Source organism: Dromiciops gliroides, chromosome 1 (assembly GCF_019393635.1).
Source record: "Dromiciops gliroides isolate mDroGli1 chromosome 1, mDroGli1.pri, whole genome shotgun sequence".
Taxonomy (NCBI): domain Eukaryota; kingdom Metazoa; phylum Chordata; class Mammalia; order Microbiotheria; family Microbiotheriidae; genus Dromiciops; species Dromiciops gliroides.
Window position 1 is genome coordinate 295,501,789 of NC_057861.1, and position 19,669 is coordinate 295,521,457.

At 39.3% G+C, this 19,669-nt stretch overlaps 1 protein-coding gene across 2 annotated transcripts in view; it reads right to left on the reverse strand.

Annotated features, from left to right (window-relative positions):
* Positions 1-19,669, reverse strand: part of PAG1 (phosphoprotein membrane anchor with glycosphingolipid microdomains 1) — a 172,372-nt gene that overhangs the window by 17,625 nt on the left and 135,078 nt on the right. For both annotated transcript variants that reach the window (XM_043975896.1, XM_043975897.1), the window contains exons 5-7: positions 18,591-18,642; positions 13,536-13,632; positions 11,504-12,111 (exon numbers count right to left, since the gene is read on the reverse strand). In XM_043975896.1, the coding sequence (XP_043831831.1) occupies positions 11,504-12,111; positions 13,536-13,632; positions 18,591-18,642 (757 nt within the window). The remainder of the gene's footprint in view (positions 1-11,503; positions 12,112-13,535; positions 13,633-18,590; positions 18,643-19,669) is intronic.

The following is a 19,669-nucleotide window of genomic DNA, read 5'->3' on the forward strand; positions in this document are numbered from 1 at the left end:
CCCTGTTTGCCTCACTTTCCTCATCTGTAAAATGAGCTGGAGAAAGAAATGGCCAACCACTCCAGTATCTTTGCCAAGAATGTCCAAATGGGGTCACCAAGAGTCAGACATGACTGAAAAGACTGAATAACAATGACAAGGTAAGAGGAATGGGCCAGTTATTAAACAGAGGCTTTGAGTAGAACAAATGTTAAAGGAGCAATAGCCAAAAAAAAAAAAAAAAGTAGCCGTTGTAACCAAAAGGAGAATCATTTTCTAGTTACAGGGTAGAAAAGATTACTGGATTTTTCTAGACTAATATGAATTAGACTGTCTTTGTTTGATCTGTAGAAGAGGAGACCAATACATGACAGTTTTATTTTAATAGTAGTTGACATTTATATTGCACGTTTCAATTTGCAAAGTACTCTATAAACATTATATCAATTCCATCTCACAATAACTCCCTGTTTTATGTAGTACGAGCATTATTATCATCATTTGACTGATAAGGATATTGAGGCAGAGAGAGTTAAAGCCCATAAATCTCGGATCAGTCAGTCAAGTGTTACTTTACTCTATGTGGGGGAAGACAAGAGATATTAGAGGATTCTGGGTTACACGGGGCAGTCAGTGCCATAGAGACAAAGTCATCTTGGGCAAAGCACTGAACCTGAGCCTCAGTTTCCTTATCTATAAATGGGGTTAATAGTTCTCAATGCTACCTGTTTCAGTGGGTTGTCTCAAGGCTCAAATGAGAATGTATTAAAGAACATTCTTTGGTGCAATACTATGCAGTGTGCCTGCATATGGATATACTATGTTGATGTAGTAAGAACAAAAGCAAAACAAGAATGGGAAATTCATGTATTTCATGGAATTTTTGTCAAACAAAGGATACCCAATCATGAGATTGGGGCAGAAATATCTACATGAAAAGGAGATGAAAGAAAAATGACTTTCATGTTTATTTCAAGAAGTGACCAAAAAGGAGCAGCTAGGTGGCGCAGTGGATAAAGCACCGGCCCTGGGTTCAGGAGGACCTGAGTTCAAATCCGGCCTCAGACACTTGACACTTACTAGTTGTGTGACCCTGGGCAAGTCACTTAACCCTCATTGCCCCAGAAAAAACAAGTGACTGAAAAGCCACATACTAGTAATAAAATTTAGGGCCTATAACAACACAGTACTTTTTGATTTGCACAATTAAAATCAGTTACTTAATGAACTGCAATTTATATCACCTGGAAAATTAAAATTGATCAGATAACGACTGACAACATACAGCACTTCATGATTTTTAAAAGACTTAGCCTTAAAAAAATTGTCATTTTTGGCTACAGTAAGAGTACATGGCTCCAGTATGGGTCAGGTTTGTGTTTCAATGCATTATGCATGTACTCAGAGATGAACATTGGGAAGATATGATAAGCTGTAGCTTAGAAAGACTTTGATTCAGAAGACATTTTAATTAGATGAACACCTTTTCTGTGGCACTTGGGGGACTGCATCTGTCATCATCTGATTAATTCTTCAGAGCCTTAACCATTTCAGTCAATTCACAGTCCCTGAAGACAGAGTTTCATATATGTGTGTCTATTAGATGGATATGTGGAGAATTAAACACAAAGGAATAAATTTCTTGGTATTGATGATTAGGAGAGATTTCTTTTAAAGCATTCTTACTACAAGCAAGAAGACAGAGTGCTTGAGTTTGTGTTTACACTTATGTATATGCCTGCCCTCCCTCCTTCCCTCTCTCCTGGGAAAGGCCAATTGTGATTATGGAATATTTTTGCGTGTGTGTGTGTGTGTGGGGGGGCAATTGGGGTTAAGTGACTTGCCCAGGGTCACACAGCCAGTAAGTGTTAAGTGTCTGAGGCTGGATCTGAACTCAGGTCCTCCTGACTCCAGGGCTGGTGCTCTATCCACTGCGCCACCTAGCTGCCCCAAAAGCTGTCATATTGAAGAGGTATTAGTCCTAATCTGTTTGTCCCTATTTTGTAGAATCAGGAGCAATGGGTGCAAATTGTAAAGAAGCCTTGTGGTGGGTTCTCTCTTCCTGGAGGTTTTCAAGAGACAGGAATCAACACTTCGTTGGTAAGTCATAGATTCTTGTTCAGGTATTTCTTTTGAGTTCCTTTCACATTCTTAAGATTCTTTGTATCATGGGAAAAGTTCTTTTTAAAAAATAATATTTTATGTTTTTCCCAACTGCACACAAAAACAATTTTTAACATTCATTTTTTAAAAATTGAGTAATATTCTCTCTCTTTATTTTATTAATTTTTTTTTGCGGGGCAATGGGGGTTAAGTGACTTACCCAGGGTCACACAGCTTGTAAGTGTCAAGTGTCTGAGGCCAGATTTGAACTCAGGTACTCCTGAATCCAGGGCCAGTGCTCTATCCACTGCGCCACCTAGCCACCCCCTCTCTCTCTTTCTCTATCCTCTATTCCCCACCTGAGATGGTAAGCAATCTGATATAGATTATACATGTGAAATCATGCAAAACATGAAACATGAAAGAAAATACAGATCTACCCCACCTCCCCCGCAAAAAACCCCACAAAAATAAAGAAAGTGAAAATTAGTATTCTTTGATCTGCATTCAGACTCTATTAGTTCTTTCTCGGGAGATAGACAACATTTTTCATCATGAGTCCTTAGGAACTGTCTTGGATCATTGTATTGCTGAGAATAACTAAGTCATTCACAGTTAATCGTCATACAATGTTGCTGTTACTGTGTACAATGTTCTCCTGGTTCTGCTCACTTCACTTTGTATCAGTTCATGTAGGTCTTTCTAGGTTTTCATGGAAAAAGTTCTTAATCCACATTCTGGGAAAATATCTAAGGCCCCAGAACTTATATAAGTAAGTAAGTAAATAAATATGAATGTTAGGCATTTAAAATTCTAGTATTAATCTGTTGCCTCATCTTGGTGTAGAGGTCATCCATGGTTCTCAAAGATCATGCCTTCTGACTGTAGGTGTCCCTTAGGCTTTTTTCCTGGGTCCTCTTCTTTTCTCCCACTATATTATGTCACTTGGTGATCACATCAGCTCCCATGGATTTAATGATCATCTCCATGCTGATGATTATTAAATCTACCTTTCTTTCTCCAATCTCTTTGCTGACTTCCACTTTCACATCTCCAACTGCCTCTCAGACATCTTAAACTCAATATGTCCAAAACAGAAATTATCTTTCCTCCTAACCGCCCTCCCTCCCCGACGAGGCCCTTTACTGTAGAGGGTAACACCCTCCTCCCAGTCTCTCAGGTCCACAATCTAGGAGTCAGCCTGGACTCCTCACTGTCCTTCACCCCCATATCCAATCTGTTGCCCAGACCTGTCAATTTCACCTTTTCAACATCTCGCCAATATACCCAGTATCTTCTGTAACACTGATACAACTCTAGGGCAGGCTCTCATCACCTCACATCTGAACTCTTGCAGTGGTCTGCTGGTGCATCTACTTCCCTTGTCTTTCTCCACTCCAATCTACTGTCCATTCAGCCACCAAAGTGAATTCACTAAATCAAGTCTGATTATGTCATCCTCCTCACCCTCACACCCTTCAATAAATGCCCAGCTGCTTCCTATAGCCTCCAGAAGCAAATATAAAATGCTCTGTTTGGCATTCAAAGACCTTCACAACCTCACCCCCTCCTACCTTTCCAGTCTTCTTACTTCCCACCCTGTAGTCTTCAATCCAATGACAGTGACCTCCTAGCTGTTCCATGAACAAGATACTCCATCTCTTGGCTCTGGACATTTTCTCTGACTGTCTCCCACACCTGGAATGCTCATCTGCTCTTACTACTGATCTCCCTGACTTCCTTTATGTCCTGACTAAAATTCTACCTTTTACAGGAAAACTTTTCTAACCCCTCTTAATTCTAGTTCTTTTCCTCTTTTATTTTCTCTTTATTCTGTATATAGTTTGCTTTGTATATATTTATTTGCACATTGTCTTCTTCACTAGAAAAAGCTTCTTGAGGTCAGGGATGGTCTTTTGTATCTTTTTGTATCTTTAGTGCTTAGCATAGTGCCTGACATATAGCTGGCACCTAATAAATGTGTTTTGATTATTGATTAAGTCAATGGAGCATAAACCCTGTCAAGTTCTATCATACTAGAAAGGCTTTGAGTATGGCCTCAGAAATAGACAAAGTCTTTTTTCTGGGACCAGCCTCACTATGTAGGGAGAGGAGTAGAAATAATACACAGGCTGCTTGGTATTAATTTTCTTGGCCATAGCAACCCCTGAAACAAAGAAAAAAATGCCCCTCAGTCCCATGAATTCCCTTACTCCTTCTGCAGTAACATAGGCAAAGTTACAGGAAAAAGGGTAGCAGGTGCTAAGAATCACACATTGATAGAATTTAATTTGATGGTTGGTACTCTAAATGTGAGATCCTTGTCCAATGACCAAGAAGTGGGCATATTGCTAAAGCAGCTGTCATATCAATCTTGACATTCTTGCTGTAAACAAAGCCAGAAGAAAGGATGAAGTTGTAGGTAAATGGAAGTCTGGCTCACAGGTACTCTTTGGAAAAGCGAAGAAACAAATTGGCTGAATGGGATTTATTGTATGCCAACAGGCAATAAGAAACATTATTTCATGGGATATTTATCCATCATAGATTGCCAGAGTGGAAAAATGCCACCTCCCTCCCCCTGGCCTGAAAAAAAGGTAACAGAGTACATCAATAACTAACTACTCACCTATCTGCCTACTCTCTGATCAATACTAAATCTTTCTGATGTAATAAATACACAAATCAAGAGGATCCTTGAAAAAGTATTAGTAGGGATCATAAAGTCTTTTGCAGGTGATACTCAATAATGGAGCATATCTTTACCATTTCAAAATTAACTAGAAAATGTTGAGGATTTAAGGGTGCTTAAATCCTAAGCACCCTAGAATCCTAGGGTTCTTATTGCTTCGAAAAAAAGTATTTGATTTGGCAAAACAAAACGATGTCTTACAGTCATTTTTACAATAAAATATCTCCCATCCATACATCAAAATTGTATAAGATTCCTGGAATCTTATCTGTTGTTATAACAACAGAAATAACCCTGTTCAATGATACTTTTATAACAAACACCAGGCAAGGAACGGAACATGAAGATGTATGCTGGCCAAGGGTATTCATCCCTGTGGTGGAGAAGATCCAGCACAGGCTTCAGGTTGAGGAAGTATTTCCAGTGGATGTTGGGGCCCTCAAACATTTAATAACTAAAGTAAAGTATCATATATTCTGTGTATCTTCTGGTGTAGTAAGACTTGTGGGGGTAGGTGGGCTGGTCCCTACTCACACAGTCCACCTCACCCTTTGCCAGTAAACCATCAATTTCTGGGCCTGAAGTCTATGGGACCCCGGGGGTGGGGGGGTGGGGGTGGGGGTCTGACCAGCAGACTGAGGACACTGCCACTATTTACTGTGGTATTTATGTAATTTTTTTGGGGGGGCAAGGCAATAAGGGTTAAGTGACTTACCCAGGGTCACACAACTAGTAAGTGTCAAGTGTCTGAGGACAGATTTGAACTTGGGTCCTTCTGAATCCAGGGCTAGTGCTTTATCCACTCTAGCTGCACCCCCCCCCAATTTATGTATTTTTTAACCATTTAACATGCATAAAATTGTGCTAACATTTTTATCAGATGTCTATCTTTTTTAAATGTGTCACTAGTGAAGTTTTTGGGTGTTATACCCCTAACCCTATTTCCCCCGTAAGCCCTGTGTTTTTATTGAGTGGTTTTACATAGCTCAATGATTTTTAGGCATGCATATCAAGTTATAGAAGTACTGACTGCATATTTATTTATTTATTTTAGTGAGGCAATTGGGGTTAAGTGACTTGCCCAGTGTCACACAGCTAGTAATTGTTAAGTGTCTGAAGCTGGATTTGAACTGAGGTATTCCTGACTCCAGGGCTGGTGCTCTATCCACGGTGCCACCTAGCTGCCTCTGACTATGTTTAAAATGTATTTTCTTATAAAACTGTATCACTCAGAGGAGGAAAGAGCACACATACACACATATATGTGTATTATTAGAACATATATTTAATTTTTATATTAGATATTTAAAATGCTGGGAATTATTTAAAATATGAATTGTTACTATATGGAGATATCACACCTAATTGCCCATTTATATTATATATTTCTACCTAAAACTAACTTGGATTTCGAGGTTTGGTATTCTAAGTTATATGTAAAGTGAAGTCTAGGCTACTGTTTAATAGAAATTAGTCCATTACCCCTTTTATGTGTTAGATACTATCAGCAAAAAGCTTTAGCTGCCTCAGGGAGGACGCTCTATTAATCAGGATGGTGGGTTTTAGTTTTGTTTTTGCTTTTAAAGTTGGGATGATATGAAGGGTGAAAACCCAAACTCCATTATTTTTATATGGCCAGAAACTTTTTGCTTGAAAATTGATATTGCGAATATAATTTTCCCAAACAAATAAACAAAGAAATTTTCCAGAGGGCCAAGCAAAGTGAAAGATAAAGGGCTTTGCTGGAACCTAATGCACTCCTTTGGCTGCAGCCTAACTTTACCTCCCACCAATTCTTTCCAAGTTAACTTCTTCTTCTTCTTCTTCTTCTTCTTCTTCTTCTTCTTCTTCTTCTTCTTCTTCTTCTTCTTCTTCTTCTTCTTCTTCTTCTTCTTCTTCTTCTTCTTCTTCTTCTTCTTCTTCTTCTTCTTCTTCTTCTTCTTCTTCTTCTTCTTCTTCTTCTTCTTCTTCTTCTTCTTCTTCTTCTTCTTCTTCTTCTTCTTCTTCTTCTTTTAGTGAGGCAATTGGGGTTAAGTGACTTGCCCAGGGTCACACAGCTAGTAAGTGTTAAGTGTCTGAGGCCAGATTTGAACTCAGGTACTCCTGACTCTAGGGTCGGTGCTCTATCCACTGCGCCACCTAGCTGCACCCCCCCCCCGAGTTAACTTCTGAAGACTGCCTTATATTAAAATAGGAAAGATGGGGACACCTTCTGGTTTTCCCTCGGCTTCCTGCCTAAATGCAAAGTCCTAGAATGGGTTTAAAAAATCAGTTACAGAAATAAAAGATGGGGATAAGGGGCTAGAAAGCAATTCTATGAAAATGATGTGGAATGGGAGCTCATAAATGCTTATTGATTGACTGAATCTTTAGTGAAATGAAAGCTCTATATAGGTAAGACCCCATGCCTAAGTCATTTAACTGATATAGGTTGAAGGAAGTGAGATTATTTAGCTTAGAGAAGAGTCTCTGAGGGACCAGTATGTGAAGGGCTGTAAATCAGTAAATCAACTAGCATTTATTAAGGGCCTACTTGTTCTAGGTAGACTGCTAGGTGGCACAGTGGATAGAGTGCTGGGCCTGCAATCAGGAAGACTCATCTTCCAAGTTCAAATCTAGTCTCAGACATTTACTGTGTGACCCTAAACAAGTCACTTAACTCTGTTTGCCTCAGTTTCCTCATCTGTAAAATGAGTTGAAGAAAGAAATGGCCAACTACTCCAGTATCTTTGCCAAGAAAACCCCAATTAGGGTCACAGAGTTGGATGTAACTGAAAAATGACTGAAATGTGCTAGGTACTGTGCTAAGCTCTTAGGATACAATGAAAATTTAAAAAACAATCCCTGCTGTCAAGGATATCATAGTTAATGGCAGAGACAACATACAAACAACTATGTCCAAATAAAACATACAGGATGAATTGGATGTAGTCTCAGAGGGAAGACACTAAGATTAAGGATGACTGTGAAAGTATTCTTGCAGAAGGTGAGACTTGAAGGAAGCTGGGGATGCTAGGAAATAGCAATAAAGAGATAGAGTGCTCGAGAAATGGGGGACTGTGAGGACCTGCTCTGAATTGGAAGATGGAGTGTCGAGTGTGAGACAAAAAGGAGGGCAGTGTCACCAGAATGCATAACACATGGAGGAGAATAAGGTGTCCTACTTGGCTTCATGGGACAGAATTTAGGAGAAAGGAGGGAAGCTGCAGGGAGATAAAGTTTGACATTATATAAAAAATACTTGGGGGCAGCTAGGTGGTATAGTGGATAAAGCGCTGGCCCTGGATTCAGGTGGACCTGGGTTCAAATCCAGCCTCAGCAACTTGACATGTACCAGCTGTGTGACCCTGGGCAAGTCACTTAACCCTCAGTGCCCCACCAAAAAAAAAAAAAAAAAGAAAGAAAGAAAAAAAAAGAGAAAAACTTCCTTAGCATTCGAGCTATATAAAAAGTGGAGTGGGTGACCTCACAAGGTAGTGAGTTCCCCATCACTGGAGATCTTCAAGGGAAGGCTTAATGGCTACTTCTTATGCACTGCAAGGTTATCAGTGATTGCAAGTGCAATATCTGATGGCTTTTTCTCAGTGCTCATTATCACTGACCCTTCTAGGCTTCTGATACTATTTACCACTTCCCTCCTCTTCCTTGACACTCTGTCCTTCCTTGGTTTCTGTGACATGGCTCTCTTTTGGTTCTTTTCCTGTCTAACCACTTCTTATTCTCCCATGCTGGAATACTGTCAATGAATGTTCCCAGGGCTTTGTCCTTTGCCTTTTTCTCTCTCAACATTCGTTATCTTGGACATCAGCTAGCAGAGCAGGTAATTTCTTTATCAATGACATCCAGATCTATACTTTGTTATTGTTCAGTTGTATCCAACTCTCCATGACCTCATTTGATGTTTTTGTGTCAAAGATGCTGGATTGTTTTGCCATTTCCTTCTCTGGCTAATTTTACAGATAAGGAAACTGAGGCAAACAGGGCTAAGTGACTTGCCCTGGGTCACACAGCTAGTAAGTGTCTGAGGCTGGATTTGAACTCAGAAAGGTAAGTTTTCCTCATTCCGAGTCTGGCATTCTACCCACCACGCCGCCTAGCTGTCTCCTTGTCCGCTTCAGTTGTTTCCAGGGCTTTGTCCTTGGCTTCCTATTTTTTCATCTCTTTCAATGATCAACCTTGTGCATATCTCAATATCTACTAGATCAGATCATCTCTTTACAGATGATATCCAACCCTAATATACCTTCCAAACCATTCATGCATTCTCAATTATCCTCCTAGATAAACCCCAGGCATTTCAAACTCAATATATTCAAAAGAGAACTCATGATCTTCCCCTTTAAATTTGCTACTAGTTCTAACTTGCCTGTTTCTGTTAAGGGCAGTCATCCTTAAGAATCATTCTTGACCCTTCCTTCTCCCTTATACTTAATATCTAATCAGTTGCCAAGTCTTATTGATTCCAGCTCCACAGAATCTCTCAAGTCTGCCTCTTTCTCTCCACTCATGTAGCCAACATTCTGGTTCAGGCTTTCATCACCCAGCCTAATAGCCTCTAAATTGCTCTCCCTTCTTCCAGTCCATTTCCAATCTATCCTCAATGTAGCTGCCTAAATCACAGGTCTGAACATGTCACTTCCCCTGCTAACTGGCTCCCCCTTGCTTATAGGATACAATAAAAGCATACCTCCACAATCTGGCTGCTACTTACCTCTCCAGCCCTATCTCATACTACACTCCTTCATGAACTCTGGTTTCTAGCCAAATTGGACTAACAGCTGTTCCCTGAGTTATTTCTTTTCTTTTTTGTTGTTGTTGTTTTGGTTTTGTTTCTGCAGGGCAATGAGGGTTAACTGACTTGCCCAGGGTCACACAGCTAGTTAAGTGCCTGAGGCTGGATTTGAACTCAGGTCCTGAATCCAAGACCAGTGCTTCATCCACTGTGCCACCTAGCTGCCCCCTCCCTGAATTAATTCTAACCTTCATGAGTTTATGCAAGCCATTCCCCATGCCTGGAATACATCCTCTCTTCATCTTTTCCTCTCAGAATTCTTATCTTCTTTCAAAGTTTCAAGTCATACACCACCTGATTGTTCTCCATGAAGCCTTACTTAACTTCCTCAGTTGAAAGGGCTCTTCCTCCTTAGTTTTCCTTGTACTACATTTAATTGTGTACATGTTGTGTCTCCCTAACTAAATACAGGTTCTTGGAGGACAGGGACTCTTTTATTTCAGTCAGTCATTTGGACCTTTATATTTCATAGTACCTACCCTAGCACCTTATACATTATAAATGAATAAATGAATGCAAATTTGATATCACAGTGGGCCAGAGTATTTTTATTTAGGTATAGGTTGTATTGAAAAAAGACTTCTGAAGTCTTTTTTACCTCTATAATTTTATGACTAATCCTTTAATAAATCTTGAGTTTTTTAACAGCAAAGCTAAAATTTATTTCTCTTAAATTCTGGTCCTTCTGTTAACAAGCCTTTATTGCTCATGAAGCAGAGAATCAGGTTTATTTTTCATTTATGGTAAAAAAAAAATAATAGCAGTACCCACATCTAGTAGTTTACAAAGTGAGGTAGGTAGTGCAATTATGATGATCACCCTTTTTATGAATGAGGAAATCAAGGCTCAGAGAGATAAAATGATTTAATTTGGCTAAGACTGCCTCACTGGTAAGTGTTGGAGCTGGAACTCAGGTGTTCTCACTCCAAGTCCTGTCCTCTCTTCACTACATCATAATGTTACCAACCCAAACTAGTACTTACAGCCTAGTGATAGTTTGTGGTAGGATTTGCTCCATTCAGTTATTTGAAATAGGATATCTGTGTTGACATAAAATTTGTGAGCTCTCCGGCACCATGCCCTCTCAGGGACTTTGATTATTTCTATATTTGGGACTGACATATTTGGGTTTTTCCATTTTTATTTCTTGTGCTACTAGTCATACCTGACATATCTCACCCAGAAGAACGAGATAAGTACTGGTTGGAGAGAACGTAGAAGCAATTCTTTCTCTAAGCCTGAAACGGACTTTTGGGCTCCCCTCCAAATATGATACTTAATGAGTCTGTGCTTTGTAAAGGTTGGGGTTTTGTAGTAATTTCATCTATTATTATTGTTAATATATTTTGGGGGGGCAGGGCAATGAAATTAAGTGACTTGCCCAGGGTCACTATTGTTAATATATTTTCATAGGCATGTGTTATATAGAAAATTTATATCAAGGGGTTGTCTTACTTGTGTCTGTCAGACACAAGTTTCAGTTACAAAGCAGAGACATAACTCAGGGCTGATGATGTGATGTTCTGTGGCTTTTTAACCTTGGGCAAATAAACTAACGTCTTTACTTCTGTTTACTCATCTCTAAGATGGAAAAAATAATATTTTCCCCTAACCAGACACTATGTGAAAATTGGATATGAACTGAAAAAGGTTCTGAAAGAGGTACTTTATAAACCTAAGTTATCACTCTGGTGATGTGAGAAGAAAAATCCTAACTCTAGCATTCAGAAAAAAGCCTTCATCATTCAAGTAGCATGAACATTTATTGAACAATTTCCCAGAGGAACATGCAGATTAGAAGACTCCATTGGTATTACATAGTACTTACCTGGAATAAAACTTTAAGGAGGTTTACACCCAAGTTGGGGTCACCTTTGCATACTTAAGTTATTTGTCTTTTTTGTGCTATAAGAACATGAGGAAAAGAGTCAGCTTACCTTATTGACTTGACTAGTACTCTCTGTGGCCCCTTTATTTGCTGCCTCCCCATCTGTTTTATCCTGTACATTTTCATTCTCATCAAGGAGTTTTACAGGGACAGGTGGTGGGGCTTCTTCCTCTGCATCCAAAGAACTGCCAAGAACACTCTCTACATTGACGCTATGTCGACTTTTTTTATTTCGGTCCACAGAGGCATATTCTGCAGACTCAACTTTGTTCATGGGCTGGGGGCCTTGCATCTCTTTAAAGGCAGTTACAGAATTTGGTCTTCCATGTTGGCTTTTTTCTGGGTTGGTTGCTGTTCCTACTTCCTTTATTTCCTTCACAGTTTCATACAGACAATCTTCCACCATGTTTTCCTGGGAGGAGCTACCTTTGAGAACTTCATATGGTCCTTCCATCCCAAGACCCTGGTCACTGTCCACATTTCTTGTGGTAAGAATAGTATCCAAGGTATCATTAGGAGGAATTCTGGGTAATTCCCGGCTTTGATGACATTTTGCTGACTTTCCCGCACTGTCCTGGGAATCCAACAGGTCAGAAATAGAACTCTGTACTTCTTCATAATGTTGCATGCATGTCATAGTACTGTCTTCTGAAAGAACTGCAATAGCACCATGAGAAGAAAGAATTAAAGTAAGAGATTCAATGACCTCTAAAGCATTACACTATGTGATTTACTATACAGTAAAGTGAGGAAAAATCATAATGGTTCATCTTCTTTGACTTTAAGAAGACTATGGGCTAAGGATCCTTATTATTTTAACTCATAAATTTGGAAAGAAATGAACTAGCACATCTCTCAAATTTAAACTGTAGCACTTTAATAAATCTACTTAGTTGTAATAACTTCACCCCTGATGACTTTAAGTTTTAAATTAATTTCTCCAACAAAACTTAATTTTTATTTCCAGTGCTACTCCACCGAATAAGGGACACAATCTGTCTCAAAAGAATATTCATTCCCAGTATTAGAAATAGCCTTACATGCCTTTCATTCCAAATGGCACCTACCTATTGCCATACATCAATGTAAGAATAATAGTTTTACCAGAGACCCAAAAAAGTCACCTTTTGTGTTACTTGTGGATAAAATAAGGATACTTATTTCAACCCCTAGTGAGTTGAAACCTCTTTCCATGTTCACTGACTCTACTGGTCCCTTTAGGTTATGGGGGATAGATAGGACAACTGACAACAGTTTTTGGGTGAGAGGCCCTTTGGAGGGTAAATAAAGGTCATTTCCTCCATGCTACCTAGGCAGAATACCAGATATTTTGGTACAGAAATTATGGCATTATTTGTCATCATCTCCACATTTGCATAGGCACATTTATTATCAACTTGTCAATATAGCCAGCTCACCTATGCCAGAAGTAATATCACCCATGATCATAGGGGATAGGCATATAGTTTCTCTTTTTTGCTAAGTTCTTCCCCACCCCTATATGTCAATCCTGATAAGAAGGTCTGAGGTCTGAATTCTAAGTTCTGTTTGCCAATGAATTGTTAAAATTGCAAGGCCTAATGTAAGCTATTAGACCAATGTTTTTTATTTTATTGGGAAAGTCTTTACAAAGTAGGTTGCTATGGACCAGTAATTCTAGTTTTTAAAATATATAAAATAACACTTGTATTCTAAGTGCTTAGACTTAACAAAGGTTGGGAGATGTTTCAGATGTTTATCTTCTAGCTCTAATTCAGTTCAATAAACATTTATTAAGGACCTTCTATATGATAAGCACCATGTTAGCTTCCAAGAGCTGTAAGCTACAGCTAATTCAGATTACACTGTCAGAGAAAGTAAACTATAACTTGGAGCCATAGGACCAGGGAATACCAGAGAGAAGAAAACCTAGAAGCTGCAACTCAATGAGATTGACTTTATAAAACTGCTTTGAAAGTGAGTAAACTGATAAAAACTAAGTTTGAACCATATTACTTAAAGTCTCTAGACATCCATTAAGTTCAGAACACGAGGTATGTATGATTGGATTTTTACATATTGGAAAGCTCAGCAGAACTTACTGTCTCCATTGATAAGGCCCCCATTTTGTTCACTGCTTGCAGGAAGTTCAGTACCCAGACTAGTGACTGAATGGCTGAACATCTCCTTATCTGAAGGCTGTAAAAAATGAACATATAACATAGCTAAGAAATGCATTCTATATTGTAACAAAGGAGTTAAAACAAAGTGATTTTTAAAAACCCACCTCAACAACCTATATGAAATATGTAGCAATAGAGAGTTATGCCCTGAATGAAGATGGCAAAGATGGCTAGGACCCAAGATTACCCTCCAAACAACTTTAAAATAATGCCTCAAACATGTATAACCTATATCAGATTGCTTGCCATCCTGGGGAGGGGGTGGGGAGGGATGGAGGGAGAAAAATTTGGAACTCAAAATCTAATAAAAAATGAATGTTCAAAACTATCTTTACATGTTAACTGGAAAAAAATAATATTTAAAATAATTCCTCAAATCAAATTTTGGAGTGGCAGAACCACCAAAGGTCAGGAGGTATTTTTTCCTGTCAAAGAGAACTTAGGAAATCCAGAGGAAAGATCTATAACACTGAGGTGGACACAAGCTTGGAGTGAGGCAGGAGTACCAGCAGTGGGACTTGGAGGTAGCTATGACAGAAGCCTCAGGAACACTCAGCCCAGAGATGATAAAGGAGTCAGACAACTGGTCAGAAAGAGATTACAGGGGACTCTTTGCTGGCACTGGGTGCAGTGGGTGCCGACTGGCAACTCTATAAGCAGTTCTGGGTTGCAGTTACAGGATGAAGAGGAATACTTGGGATTGGTCATGAGGGAGCAGAGGTCCTGGTCACAATTCCAGGGCCAAGAGGAACATTTTCTCTTGCAGCTGAAGGGGAGCAGGGCCCTTGCTGGGTGAAAACCAGAGTGCAGACCAAGAGAGCAGTGGCCATATCTCCATCTTGGAAGCACTGAAAACTGAAAAGACCCCAGAACTAGCTCTGAAAAGTCACAGAAAAAAGCCTAAACCTTGGCACATTGCCTCCCACCCCCAGCTGAGCAGAGTCCAACTTTAACATAAAAATTCAAAGTGAAGAAATGGGCAGTGGTTGCAGAAAAACATGGTAAGACCTACATGAACTGATGCAAAGTGAAGTAAGAAGAGCTGGGCGATCATTGTGCATAGTAACAGCAATTTTGTAGTGATGATAAACTGTGAAAGACTTGGCTACCTTGATCAATAAAATGATCCAAGATAATTCCAAAGGACTCATGATGAAAGAATGCTGTCTACCTCCAGAGAGAGAGAGCAGATGAACTTTATAAATTAAAGCTTAATCTCTCTCTCTCTCTCTCTCTCTCTCTCTCTCTCTCTCTCTCTCTCTCTCTCTCTCTCTCTCTCTCTCTCTCTCTCTGTGTCTCTGCCTCTGTCTCTCTCTGTGATATGCCTAATATAAAAATGTTTTACATGACTCCACATGTATAATTTATATACTATTTGCCTTCTCTGTGGTGGGGGAAGAATGGGATGGAGGGAGAGAATCTGGAACTCAAAATTTAAAAAGAAAAGAGTGTTAAAAATAAATAAAAATGGGGCAGCTAGATGGTGCAGTGGATAGAGCACCAGCCCTGAATTCAAGAGCACTTGAGTTCAAATCCAGCATCAGACACTTGACACTTAACAGCTGTGTGACCCTGGGCAAGTCACTTAACCCTAATTGCCTCATCAAAAAAAATTGTTGAGGGCAGTGCCAGAAAGAAAGAAAGGAAGGGAGGGAGGAAGAGAGAGAAAGGAAGGAAGGAAGGAAGAAAGAGAGATTATGTCCTATACAAATTGTTCAATATAACATAGTTAACTATAAGATATCTGATTAATCTGATTAATTCCCTTTGCTTCTAAGTGGTAATATCCATACCATACTAGATTTATTATAGCTTAAAAATTCTCAAAGAATCTGTCATCTCATCTAAACTAGTATTAAAATGAACAAAACAATATGCTACAATTTAGCTCACTAACCAATTAATCAATGAGCATTTATTTATCACTTAGCCTTCATTCTGTCCCCAGAAGACTGACCAGAACCTACCGGGGCCTTCTAAAGGAAAGAAGTCCTAGGAGTTGAGGGGCAGGAGGGTGTTAAGCTAAGAGGGTAGGAGAGGAGTGAAAGAGAGATGGGTGAGAGGGGAATCATTTTCCCCTTTGCCCCCCTCCCCTAGTTTTGAGGCCCAGAATCCATCTAGGCTGCTTGGCTGCTTATACTTCTTATACAAGATGGGAGTCATCTACTCTATTCCTTCCAAAGAGATGGCAGCCTTACCCTTCATCCTTCTATACATTTCATACCAAAACATAGTTGTCTGACCTATCATGCAACTTAAGGATCACTAGGCCTTGACATCTGCTCAGCCACTGCACCTTAGAACTCACAGGTTTTCTGTCTATTCTTTAACTGAACTTTCTTTTATGTGTTGTCTTCCCCAGTTAGGGTGTCAGCTTTCTGAGAGAAGAGCCTGTCTCAAATTTTCTCTTTATAAAGATTTCTAGCCCTTACCACTGTGTTTGGCACATAGTAAGTTCTTAAATAATGCTCATTTCATTCATCCATTCATGTGCCAGACACTTTGATAAGTGCTTGGATACAAATAAAAAGCAAAACCCATCCCTGATGTCAAGGAACTTGCATTCTAAATCTTACTTATTCTCCAGAACACAGATAAATAATTGTAAATAGGTCAGTGGGAAGTAAGACGACCTTTCAGGATCACTTTGCTATTTTACTCAGGTCAGTCAGCCTCCTCATACATTATAATATGTGGAAAATTTAATTACAATATTATAATGTATGGCTACTGTGAGCAATTTTTGTTTAACATTTTGGTTGGAGAGAATTTAGTTATAGTATATGATTATAATCAGGAAGGTAACTAATTGGCAGTAGTGTATCTCTGTTTAAATTACCTCCATAGTAAAGTTAAGCAATTTACAAGTTAAAACAAAGCTGTCAACACTGAAAGCATTTCCTTAAAAAATCATGCTGTTTCCCTTCTGCTCTACATTCCAAATATCAGTATAAAATGATCAGAACTGAAAATCCCATATTCTAATTTGTCCACATGATAACTTGTGTTACTCCTGTGAATGATGTGCCTCTTCTTCCCCCTGTTCCTATCTAATAGTATATGCCATTAAAGATAAGAGAAAATCCTTGTATAATACACTAAGTCCTTCCCAAATGGTCTACTATAAGAGGCATGGAATCGCTGATGTATTTGGGTCCGTGACTATCTCCACATGATAATCCCCACAGTCTAATGGGGGAGACTTCATGCAAACAACTCTGTGCAAAGAAGATATGTACAACATATATTGGAGATCATCAACAGAAAGAAGGCAAAGTTCCAGTGATCCTGCTTTAATTATGGCTCTGGCCTAAAAAGGTAGGGGTGTGTGTGTGTGTGTGTGTGTGTGTGTTTTGGGGGTACAGGGCATGACAACTCTCTTCTAGTATTTAAAAGACTGTCATGTGAAACAAGGATTGGAATTGTCTCTTTGACCTAAAAAGGTAGATAGAGCTAATGAAAGAGGGGAGTAGTTTCAGAGAGATGGTTGTATGTGGGATATAAGGGAAAAAACAAAGCAAGACAAAAAAACAACCCTGAACTTCTTGACATTTAGAGTTATCCAAAAGGGGAATGGGCTGCCTGGAGAAGTAGCAGATTTTTCCCTGGGAAGGTGAAGTCTTTCAAGGAAATGTCTGATGACCACTTTGTTAGAGATGCTGTAGAATAGCATCTGTGTCAAATTAAAATAGAAATGGATCCCTGCCAGTCACATATTGAGTTTAGAAAATCACAAATCAACATTACCTATGTTGAATTATATTTTTATTTATTTGGTTAAACTTTTGCCAAGTATATTTAATCTGATTCTGACCAAGGCTGACATTTCCAATGCAAAAGTGACTCCTCTTTAGCTACTGGTTGGGCTAGATATCCCAGCTGGTCCTTCTAAAACTTATAGTCTTTGTTACTGTAAGTTGGGCACTGACTCTATTTGAAAAAAAAAATTATGGTGTTTTGGGTAAGTTCTGAGGGATCCTGTATAGCTCTGGTTTGTATGTTGTCACCACTATCAGACTCTGAGCTCCTTGAGGGTGGGTTCTGTTTTTGCCTTTGTCCCCACTGCTTAAGACAGTGACTGGCACATAGTAGGCACTTAATAAATGCTTGTTGACTTGACTTGAGAAAAACTTTTGCTAATAAACATAATACTTTTATTCACCAAACCTCCTTAGCCTCCTTCCCCACTGCAAGTACCTACTTCTACTAGGGAGAATAGGCTCGAAAGCAGTATCTTTAACCTTCAAACTGTTCATACAAGACCAGTTCTGGACCAACTCTGGAGAAAGTGGATCCAAAGCAGGAGGATTATGGGAAGTATTCTCTAGTGCAACATTGTGAAAAGAGTATTATCTTCTACCCCCACAAACTTGAGTGTTCAAATTCCTTCTAAGATGACTCTAAATTCTCTGGAGACATCTGTTGCTACATCTCCTTTGAGGGAAATTTCTGGAGACAAGGATAACCTAAGGCAAGGTGTCATTATTCAAATGGCATATGGCAGTCTCTCGAGGCCAATCAGAACAATGGGTCTCTAGGGCTGATGGCATAGAGGGAAAGGCAAAATTCATGCAAAAGGCCCAGTTCTATAGACTTTGTTAGAAGGCAAGTCCCTTGTGCTATTGGCTTAATAGTTCTTATTGGTAATGGGAGTGGGGTTAGCAGAAGCTCTAAAGAACACCGTGATGCCATAAATTCAAGAATATTTAAACACCCCTTAGGCTGGGCACTGGCGGTCAAATTCATGTGGTTATGGGAAATTCTACTTCTGATTTCCACATTACTAGGCATTTAATTGTAATTAATAAGTACTGAGCTGTTTCAGAAACAAGATTTCCCATGAAACCTAACCCAGAGGACAAAGAATAGCTGAGGCAGAGCTGATTTTAGGCATCCCGCCTGACTTCCTTCTGGCCCCAGACATGTGGAAACATGCTAAAATTCACAACTGCTTAAAAAAAATCAGAGCCATACCACATTCATCAGATTCTCGTGGTCACCATTTTGTTGTTTTGGCTTCTTTTCTCTGAAATTTAAAATATGAACTTTTAGTGACATTCCATACTTATGTAGATGTAGATTTAAATATTAAACATACATTGCTTCATGTACTTGATTCCCTAGGTTTAGAAAATCTTGCTTTAATTCTTGATAAAATCTATTTCTTTCACTTAAAAACTGACTGCTTCATAAGGAAGAAGGGATAGGCGGACGATTGTGCCATAAATCATTTCACCTCATTTGTTTGAGGGAAGTTCAATGAGACAATAAAAGTACCACAGAGACATGCAAAATTTTTGACCAGGCTTTACAGAGGAACTGAACAGTAGTGGTGGTGTTACCAGAAAACCTTCTCAGTTGGTGCCTCAAGAAGTTGCTGCCCGAAATACCTAGTTAAATGAAGCCAAAGTGTATGAACATGAACATATATTTCTACATATATACACACATGTACATATGTGTACACATATATGATAATATATAGGCATAGGTGTTTGTGTGTATGTCATATAGGGATAGAGTAAGGCATGAGGCCTATAATTTCATAGGTATAAGGAATACCAACCAGTATAAGGAAACACCTATTGGTACAAATCAGCAAATTCTCCATGATTTATAAGCTTCCATATATAGGTATTTGGACTTGAGTATGCAGATGATATCCTTATCCCTCCAATTTGCTTCAGCAGAGAAAGCCTTGACTGGAAAAGTCAAGCTCTGGATGGGAATTAGGATAAGAAAACATAAAACAAATCTAAAGCTCTGGGGATGTTATGTGCTGGACACTTATTCCAATCTATGGTGCCCACAGGTGAGGGGCAATGAAATTCCCTTGTATTGGTTTGAATCCAGAAGTCTGTCTTTGAGAAGCAGGATTACCACAGGCAATCTGTAAGGGAAGAGTGACACCTAATGGGAGGTAAACTTATTACAAAAACCCACTCTTCCAGACAAGCTTCTACTTCAGATGAAGTAAGAGGTCTGGTTGTGGCATTTGGTCCCAAAGGGTTGGGAGACAGATGGCTGGGGAGGGGAGGGGGGGGGTGGGAAAT